At 58.7% G+C, this 9351-nt stretch overlaps 3 protein-coding genes across 3 annotated transcripts; 1 reads left to right on the top strand and 2 right to left on the bottom strand.

Moving 5' to 3' along the window:
* Positions 1-526: 526 nt before the first annotated feature.
* THITE_2111493 (uncharacterized protein) lies at positions 527-6344 on the bottom strand. Its single transcript, XM_003651295.1, has 2 exons — positions 5941-6344; positions 527-5858 (listed from the first exon to the last, which is right to left on the bottom strand). The coding sequence occupies exons 1-2, from the start codon at positions 6173-6175 to the stop codon at positions 835-837; spliced, it is 5259 nt and encodes a 1752-aa protein (XP_003651343.1). The 5' UTR covers positions 6176-6344; the 3' UTR covers positions 527-834.
* A 314-nt stretch (positions 6345-6658) lies between these two features.
* Positions 6659-8295, top strand: THITE_2111492 (uncharacterized protein). The gene has a single exon (XM_003651294.1). The coding sequence runs from the start codon at positions 6847-6849 to the stop codon at positions 8137-8139; it is 1293 nt and encodes a 430-aa protein (XP_003651342.1). The 5' UTR covers positions 6659-6846; the 3' UTR covers positions 8140-8295.
* A 45-nt stretch (positions 8296-8340) lies between these two features.
* Positions 8341-9272, bottom strand: THITE_2075346 (40S ribosomal protein S9; the record flags this gene model as incomplete). The annotated part of the gene is made up of 4 exons (XM_003651293.1): positions 9197-9272; positions 8935-9033; positions 8456-8860; positions 8341-8431 (listed from the first exon to the last, which is right to left on the bottom strand). The coding sequence occupies exons 1-4, from the start codon at positions 9259-9261 to the stop codon at positions 8341-8343; spliced, it is 660 nt and encodes a 219-aa protein (XP_003651341.1). The 5' UTR covers positions 9262-9272.
* Between the last annotated feature and the right edge of the window lie 79 nt (positions 9273-9351).

Below are 9351 nucleotides of genomic sequence, written 5' to 3'. Positions count from 1 at the left end.
ACACAAGCGCTTAATAAAGAGATCAAGGCGGAGCGGAGCGCCGATCGAGCGGCGCCAACCAATCTGCCTGCTCTCCCTGTCAAGGCACAGATGCAGCCGTCCAAGGAATGTCTCGCGGCCGCTTACCCTTCCGAAGTGCTGTGGCAGCAAGGCTGCTTTCCGGTAGATGATTGGTCTTCTCGCTTCTGCTGGTTCATTCCTCAGCTTCCGCTGGCTCATCCCTCAGACTCCGCGAGTCTCGAATGGGGAGGCTGAGTGCGATTTTACATCCTTTTCGCTGTTGGGAGGCAGGAGCGGACCTGTTCCCAAGTGCACCCCCCTTTTTTGCTTCCTGCCGTGGCTGCGAAGAAACATTTTCATACCGCCCTCTCATCATAACACCTCACGCCGTGTTCGCATTTCATGCTAAATCACCTTCCTTCCATACCCTCCCTTTCTGTCTAATCATCCGCGAGTGATACCTACCGAGGTAGCTCTTGAAGAAAAGGAGAAGCTGGGTTGGGAAGCGAGAAAAGAAGTTGTTGAGTAACGAGAGAATGCGAGCAGAATCTCGAAACCTTCACGACCCGTCTTGTACAGTACGCCGTAACTACTTTGTATTCTCCAACAGAACCATCTCAGTAAGGTCAATGAATTCATCGTAATCTGGCTCCATCCCCAATGCGCTGCTCATGCAATTCATCAACCATGCAGTCATATACATATTCCGTACACATACCCAACTCCTGGTCATTACCTGACACCGAGCGATAACCCCCCTAACCCAACCGCATCGCTTGCTCCGCGACAACCAATCTTCGCCTCCAAAAAATCACGGTCCCTGGCCCAATTCATTCACCAATCCAACCCCCCGTTCCCTCTTCCCTCCGCCCCCAACGCCCTCAGAAGCGGCACAACAACCGCCCGATCGGCCGCGACCCGCGCCCGCTGCTTCACGCGCGTGTAGAACACCGGGCAGTCCCGGCTGTCGCACGGCACGTCGCGCTCGAGCGGCGCGAACCCGGCGCAGCTCTGGCACACCCGCACCACGTCGGCGTACTTGCGCTCTTCGGCGTTCAGCCGCGCCTGCAGCTGCGCCATGGTCGTGGCCGGGTCCGAGGCGCACCGGCTGCACAGGGGGCGGAGATGATGATCATCGTGAGCATCGGCGGCGGCGGCGGCGGCGGCGATGGGGGGCTTGGCCATCTTCACGCCGCAGGCTATGCACGAGGCCGAGTTCATGAAGAACTCGAGAGTCTTTTTGTTCGTCGTGTTGTTGTTGTTGTTGCTGCTGTTGGCGGCGAGGGCTGTGAGAGCCGACAGCGCCGAGGTCGTCTCGAGGCGGCGGACGTGTTGGACCTTGGGCATCTCGTCGTACCAGGCGCGCACGTTGGCGCCGACGAGGTTGAAGATGCGCTCGAGCGGGGGGATGATGTTCTTGGAGATGTAGTATTCGGCGTCCAGCGACGCGTGCGGGTTGTTGAGCAGGTCCTCCGGGGAAACACACCGGTCGATCAGGCGCGCGCCCGGTGCGCCCGAGATGACGACGTAGGGAACGCGCTCGCCATACTGCGGCTCTGCCCGGGCATCTTCGAGCATGCGCTTGGTGCTGATCAGCGCCCCCGGAGGGCCTGGGCCTTTGCCGCTGTAGGTGCCGAGCTTGACCTCCCTCGCAAAGCAAAAGTCCTGGACTGAGACGGACCCGCGCATAATTTTGGAGCACTGCGACTGGAAGTACTCCTTGACTTGGCTGAGATCGGCCGTCTCGAACAAGATCTTGAGCGCCTTCTCCTCGATCTTCTGATCAGCCGGTGTCCCGTCGCGCCGGACAGTCTCGATGCCCTTCGCGTCAAACTCTGGCACGGTCTGCTCGCGGCTTTCGTACTTGTAGCCCACGTAGCGCTTCTTGGCCAGCAGGACGCATGGGTGGTACACCTTTTCGAACTTCAGCTTCACCGGCCGCGGGTTCATCTTGGTAATTTCTTCGGCCATCTCGGCACCGATCTCGAACGCCTGCTCCCGCGTGCGGCCCTTGAGGTAGACGAAAAGGCTGTCCGTGTCGCCGTAGACCACCTCGGCATTCCAGCGCTCGACCGAGTGTATGTAGGCGATCGCTCTCTCGAGAGTCTCGCGCCCCGTCTGCACGATGCTGTCGGCGATTTCGGAGCAGGGCATTCTGCCCGAAAACGAGGCCGATGTGTACCCGTATGTGACGTTGGCAAGCAGCTTGAGAGCCAGCTGCCGGTTGTGGAGAAGCTTCTGCAGAGTCTTGTCGTCCTTGTCCTCCTTCATGCCGCTCTTGACCATCACCCGAGTCTCGAGGATCTCGGTGAGCATCTTCGCGAGTAGAGACTTCCGGATCTCCGGCTTGGTGTACATGATGCCGTTCGGGGCAATGTTGATGTAATCTTTCAGGAGCCGCAGCAGACCTTCCCTCCGCTTGTACTCGGTGAAGCCCAGCTTGTTCGTGCCGCGCCAGCTGACGATGCGGCCAAGGCATGTCGAATAGCAATAGTTGTATGCAATCATGACGCTGGGGTACAGGCTCTGGAAGTCAAGCACCAATACCGGGCTGGTGTAAAAGGCACTCTGCGGCTCCATCACCAGCGGCAGGCACTCCAGGGCATTCTGCGCGCCAACCTGCTTTCTGCTGGGTGAGATCAAGAGAAAGTTCTCGGGCTTGGCGATCCGGAACATGATGGACTCGACTTTGAACTGCGAGCCCCTCGAGAAGACTGAGAAGAAATCCACGCCGAGGAGCCTGGCCTGCTCGCTCGTTCGCGGGATCAGCTCGTTCGCCTCCAATATCTCAATGTCCAGGCGCGTTCTCCTGAGATAATAGCGGAGGACTTTGCTGAGGTCCCCAGGCCGTCCACTCAAGTACCAGTCCGTCAACGTCCGCCACGAGTAATGCGGAATGCGGCGATGCAGCAGATGCCAAACGACGTTTTCCATGCTGTACTGGAGGAGATTGAGCTCGCCGCGCATAGCCCTCCAGACATTGATGACGTGCCTGCCCGTCACGTGGAGCATGGATGTCTTCTGGAAACCCCAGCGGTCGGCCTCCCTGCCGGACCTGCCAAAAGACGCAGACTTCATCCGAGAGAACTCATTGCACAAGTCGTAGTCGTACTTGTGCATGGCCCGCTCAATCAAATAGCCCCAGGAGCTGCCGTGGACCTCGTAACCGGTAAGAATGTCCGGGTCATGGGCCCGCACTATATCGACCATTTTGGTCATGAGGTCCAGCTCCGAAGTCTCTTCCACCACTTCCACAGAGGTCTGGCTGCGTATCTGACGGGCACGGGAGCCGTCTTCCGACAGGACGATCACCCCGGATATGGTGTCATCGGTAGACTGGCTGCCGTACAGACACATCTCGTCAGATCTCAGGCACCAGAAGATGCACTGGACTTCATCTTCCTCGGGGTTTGGGACAAGCTTTCCTCTTGTGTTGACGTGGATTTCCAGGCTCATGGTGCTCATGTATTGTGCTTCGTGCTGCACGCTGGTGGACTTCTGTTTCTGCGAGTACTTGAAGCCATGCGTGTTCTTCGGCGTTGGCCCAGCGATCTGAGAGAACTCCGTCTTTGGTCCTTGTGTCCCAGGCGGAAGTCGGACAGAGCTAGTCTTGTGAGCCTTTCCTTTCTTCTTCTGGGTCCACCACCTGCTCACTTCTGCAAATGTGGGCGGCGGCTCGGCGATCTCCCAGCTTCGTAGGGTGCACTGAGTTTGCTGCTTTTCGTAGGCCGACTCCAGCTCCGATAGATCTGGGGCTTGCTCCGGTTTTACACCAAACGCGGCCGGTGACTGACCCGACGGGTCAAAGTCAGGAAGGTACGGCACCGTGTTGCCGTCAAGTCGATATTCCCTCCCCGCATATTCCCTCGGCCGTGGCGGCACGTCATTGTCGTTGCTGTAAAAACAGTCCTGGTAGAGGACATCAGGGAGCCCGTAAGCCTGCAAAGTTGAGCGCACATCTTGCACGGACGGTGGCTTGCTGTTGACTAGGAACATCGTGGTGTGGCCATTCCAGTGAAGATCCGCCCTCCTGGGTGTGGGAGGCCACTTTGGCGGCGGAGACTCCGTCGTTCGAGACGTGGATGTTGTTTTGGAACCAAGATTCACTTCCTGAACGGAAACCAAGGGATCGAAGGACACTTGCTTTCTCGCCGTGCCACCCCTCGCGCCACCGTCGCTCCGCTGAGAAGCGCTCCGCTGGGTGAGCCTCAGAACTGTGTCGGGGTCGTGGGCATCCTTGACAACAGGAAAGCTGAGGGTTTGGTTCCCAACCAGCTTTGCGGAGCTCCCCTTTGAAACAGCCTTTCTTCGTTGCGACAATGACTGCGGTGGTCTGGTAGGCGTACTCTTCTGCTCGCCCGCCGTCGACTCGCTGGCGGGCCGATCCGAGTTGAGGGGGGCGGGCTCGGCACGCGCTGACCCGGAAGCTGGGCTCTGAGGATCGCGCTTCGGTCTCTTAGAAGGCACATCGGTCTCGGGGGCGGGTGCCGGGCGCTTTAGGTCATTGAGTTCCGCAGTCTCGGAAGGCTGAGTATCCACATTGGGTTTTGATGTGAGCGCCAAAAACGCCGCCTCAGAGCAGAGTGAAGCGGGCAGAGGGATGGACGGTCTCTTGCCAGAGCGCAGGCCGCTGACGCCAAAACCGCCGCGAAGGCCATTTATTGTCCGCTTGAGATCAGCAACTAGCTTCCGCGGCTGCTCATCTGAATAGGCGTCGGCGGGAGGTTCTGCTCCACTGACGACCGGGTGAGTAGGGGGTTGTTTTTGCACCAACTGGCCCCTTACACCAGCTGCGGCTCCGTTCTGGTTCAAGACTTCGTCTGAATTCAAATCATCGTCTGAATCATCAGGGGAAAGCTGTTCCTCTTCCTCGGAAACCTCGAGCTCAAGAATCCCCTTCTCATCGACTTGTATACTGCTGGCCACATTTGAAGGCTCCGAAACCAGTTGCTGCTCGAGACCCAAGGCTGGTAGCAGGTTCTCGGGAAACAAATCCTCAACGGACTGGAGGGCTGTCCGCACGGACTCTCCGTTCGGATCCGGCTCGATGTAGTTGGAAAAGGTAAGCTCTGCACCATCTTGCATGCTCTCCTGTTCGATCAACAGCCGGACCTGCTCCCGGTACTCTTCCTCGTGGATCCAGCCCGGTGGTTGGGAAGCCCGGAGATCCGCAGACATGGAAACCAAGGCCTCCTTGGGAAACGGGCTGTCGCCAGCGTCGGACTTGAGCATACGCCTTTTCCTTCGCTTGGTCTCATCTCTCCACAACCCGGCCATGCTGTGGACAAGCTTCAAATCAGGTGGGATGGGATGTGTGCGTTCGACAAAGTCGTGATGCAATCGTCGTTCCTTCACGGCCTTGCGATTCAAGATGTCCTGGACACAGATGTCCACCTCAATGGAGCAATGGCTGACTCGTGGGAGGCCATATTCATCCGTGATGCTCTCGGGGGGGATTGTGTTGCTGTCCCAAATCCGCGGTGCCTCATCCGGCCCAGCAGGGTCCGGGACAGGGGCCCGAAACCTCACTTTGCCGGCATCGAGGTAGTCACAGCCGTACAAGTTGTAATCGGTCATGAATTGCAGCAGATACTGCAGATGAGCCTCGTAGGGCTGGAACTTGCGGCCCATGATGAGACCTTGCTGCAGCAGATCGGCCAGACGGGTCATGACGACCGGGTTGAGCATGTAGATCTTCAGGTAAAAGCGGTAACCAACGTAGAAGCCGTAGAAGGGCACGCCTTTGACGAGGGTGATGCGAGCGACAAAACTCTGGCGATCGCGGTACTGGTCCCTGCGGTAGCTCACGGCCAGAGCGTGGTCAATCGACAAATGCAGCCGGTAGATGTACTCGGAGACTGTGTGGCGTGTAAGTAGGGGCGATCGACCCATGCCAGCTGAAACAGCCGACAGATAACGGAAGTTGAAGAGCGGGCTCACCTGTGGCTTTGTCCAGGGGTCCGCCATACTCGATGTACAGGTAAGGGAAGGCCCCATGGATGTGAGCGCACACCTTCTGCCCGGTCTCGGTCGATCCGAAGACGCGAATGACAGGGACCTTGGGCTGCTTGGCAGCCTCCGTGAGGTGCGCATCTCTGCGCAGCGGCGGATCATATCGAGTCGGCGCGGCTTGGTAATGGTCTATGCAGTTCAGTCGGACGCGGAACACGTCCATCGCGTTGGTGTCGATGGTGTGTTGTCGAGGTCACCTTGTCGGCCGGCCGGTCGCGGGAGCAGACAGTCATCTTTCGTGTACGGCCGTATACTTGGTGGGTAGGCATGCAAGAGCGTGAATATACCCGCATGTAAGGGATGGCCAGGATATTCTAGCCGGGATGCAGCAACGAGTGGTGAGATTGACACGCAGCTCTTTGTTTTCTCATCAACTTCCAGGCTACGGCAACGCGGCAACGCGTTTTCGAGCTGGCTTGAGGTTACCAAGCGTGCAGTCGCGCTGCAGTGGAGCACAAATCGCCAAAGCACGTGGAAACCACCGCGGAAGTTACACCGAGAGCTACACTGGAAGGCGAAAAGACATCACTGTCACTTGCAGCTGAAAGCAAAAATCAAAGCGCCTGAATGTCATCGGCCCTCCGAGATTCCCTTGGGTTCGGAGGTGTACGGATCCGTACTGTATAAACACTGTAAACGGACGTAATTCTGGGGTAGCCACGGGTCTCCCCCCCTGCTGTAACCTGGAATTAAGGGTTAGGGCTCAGTTAGATATCCTGGACTTCGCCTCCCATGGGCCCGAACACCCTGCTGACCATCTCGGCTTCAACCCACCCACCCTATCCCACTCCCGCTACACGCGTGAACGGCGTCGTAGGTAGCGGCCGACCCACCATGCCTCCTCCTCCTCCAAGACGGCCAGCGCCGGCACCAGCGGCCGGCGCCAGCACAGACAGCGGATCCGGCGCTGGCGCCGCGCGCAAAGAAGACAACATCTACATCCCCGCCTACATCAGCAAGCAGCCCTTCTACGTCAGCGGCCTCGACGACCATGACGACTCGCTGCAGCACCAGCGCTCCCGCGCCCCGCATGAGGACGAGAACTTCACCATCGAGCGCGGAGGCAGGAAGACCGGCCCGGCGCGCACCAAGTGGGTCAAGGGCGCGTGCGAGAACTGCGGCGCCATGGGCCACAAGAAGAAGGAATGTCTCGAGCGCCCGCGCAAGGTCGGCGCCAAGTTCACGGGCAAGGACATCCAGGCCGACCGGACCGTCCGGGACGTGAGTTTGGGGTACGAGGCGAAACGAGACATCTGGGCGTCGTATGACCCCAAGCAGTACCGCGAAGTGGTGGAGGAGTACAACATGATTGAGGACGCGCGGCGGAAGCTGCAGGGCCAGAACGGCGACAAGACCGAAGGCGAAGACGTGTACGAGGAAGGGTTCAAATACGCCGAGGAGTCCGAGCTGGGCAAAGACAAGACGGTAAAGCAGTCGATGAGAATACGGGAAGACACAGCAAAGTACCTCCTGAACCTGGACTCGGACTCGGCCAAGTACAACCCCAAGAAGCGGGCGCTCGTGGACGGCGGCGCGATAGGAGACAAATCCGCTAAGCTGTTCGCCGAAGAGGCCTTCCTCCGCGCGTCAGGCGAGGCAGCCGAGTTTGAGAAGGCGCAACGGTACGCGTGGGAGGCGCAGGAGAGGACAGGCGACACCTCGATGCATCTCCAGGCGAACCCGACCGCTGGCGAGTTCCGGCGGAAGAAGGAGAGCGAGGAGCGGGAGGCGAAGCGGAGGAAACGGGCCGAGATGCTCGCGAGTCAGTACGGCGAGCAGCCGACCGTGCCCGAGGCGCTAAGAGCGGCCATCACCGAGTCCGAGACCTTTGTCGAGTACGACGAGGCCGGTCTCATCAAGGGCGCGCCACGGAAGGCGGCCAAGTCGAAATATCCCGAAGACGTCTTCATCAACAATCACACTTCCGTTTGGGGAAGCTGGTGGTCCGACTTCAAGTGGGGCTATGCGTGCTGCCATTCGTTTGTCAAGAACAGCTATTGCACGGGCGAGTTGGGGAAGCTGGCAGGCAAAGAAGCTGATTCATGGGATAGATGGGGAGGAGAGGACGGGAATAATGGCCAGGATGACCAGAAAGGTTCAGGTGCTACAGACAGTCCATCACAATGATACCCCGTATTTTTTTGGTCCGACTACAATAACTGGGTTCTGGAAGCTCAAAATTCGGCCGACAGAGACAAGAAGCTCGTTAGGAGCCTCTCTCTCACCACAGTTCATGCTCGGCAAGCGATGGAGAGCGTAGGCGACTCGATGGTTGGTAATTTGTGGGCTGAGCCGTACGTGAGAACCTCGATGCATTCCTCTCCCTGACTATAAACGCCGAAAGAGCATGATGCAGACGTCAAAAGTCCCTGCCCAGGCCGATTTTCGTTGCCCGTACCGCGCGGTCCCAACCATTTCCCTGATGAAAAAGCCCCTAATTTACTCCTCGTCCTCCTCCTCTCCCTCTTCGCCCTTCTTGGCGGCCTTAGCCTTCTTTCTCCTGACACGGCCTGGGCGGCCGCCACCGAACGGCGACGTCAGGGCGAAGTCGATGTGCTTCTGAGAATCCAGGCGGACGATGAACGAAGGGACGTTGACGATCTGCTTGCCGACGCGGATGTGGCGCTGGCGGATCAGGACGCGAGCGTGGTGGATCGACTTGGCGAGACCGAGCTTGTAGACGAGAGTCTGGAGGCGGCGCTCCAAGAAATCCTCAGCCTTGAGGGCCAGGACGTAATCCAGCTTCATGCGGGACTCGTCGAGCACACCGACGCGAACAAGGCGGCGAATGAGGGCATTGCCTTCGAAGAGACGCTTGGGGTCCTTCTCGTCGAGGGTGAGCAGCTCACTAGGCGGTGGACAGTTAGCTGGCGTCCACAGAAGGGGGCTGCTAAGTAAGCCTGGAGAGTGGTCGCCACTTACCGAGCGGCACGACGAATCTTGGACAGAGTGAGGAGCACGCGCCAGACTTCGCGCTTGTTCCGGAGACCATACTCGCCAACGAGCTTCAGCTCGGAGTCCCTGGGGTTCCGCAAGTCAGTCCATGATCACTGTCGACGTAAGCAGAGACAAGCTCTTGCTCAGTGGCCGGTGATGTTGCGAGCATGCGCAGAGTCGCCAAACGCGCTGGCGGCCACGCAGAGGCTGCAATTGAGGAGAAATAAAACCCGAGGATCAAACGCACAGACGAGCGGCCTCGAAGGGACGGCGCGGGACCTTGGCGGTCTTGGAGTACGACAGCGGCGCCATCTTGTCGGTTGAGGCTATCGAAGGTTGGTCGATCAAGCAGAATTTCGCGAAGTCGCAGTCCAACCGAAAGGTCAAGAAAATTGGCAGCAG

The sequence above is a fragment of the Thermothielavioides terrestris genome, chromosome 2 (genome assembly GCF_000226115.1).
Source record: "Thermothielavioides terrestris NRRL 8126 chromosome 2, complete sequence".
Lineage (NCBI taxonomy): Eukaryota > Fungi > Ascomycota > Sordariomycetes > Sordariales > Chaetomiaceae > Thermothielavioides > Thermothielavioides terrestris.
This window is presented reverse-complemented; position numbering and strand designations above follow the sequence as displayed.

What these genes read in the sequence shown, in the direction of transcription:
- THITE_2111493 (XM_003651295.1), bottom strand. Translation starts at nt 6,175, where the DNA reads ATGGACGTGTTCCGCGTCCGACTGAACTGCATAGACCATTACCAAGCC. An exon ending in ACCCCTGGACAAAGCCACAG is followed by an intron (nt 5,859 to 5,940) that starts GTGAGCCCGCTC and finishes CACGCCACACAG; the next exon opens with TCTCCGAGTACATCTACCGG.
- THITE_2111492 (XM_003651294.1), top strand. Translation starts at nt 6,847, where the DNA reads ATGCCTCCTCCTCCTCCAAGACGGCCAGCGCCGGCACCAGCGGCCGGC.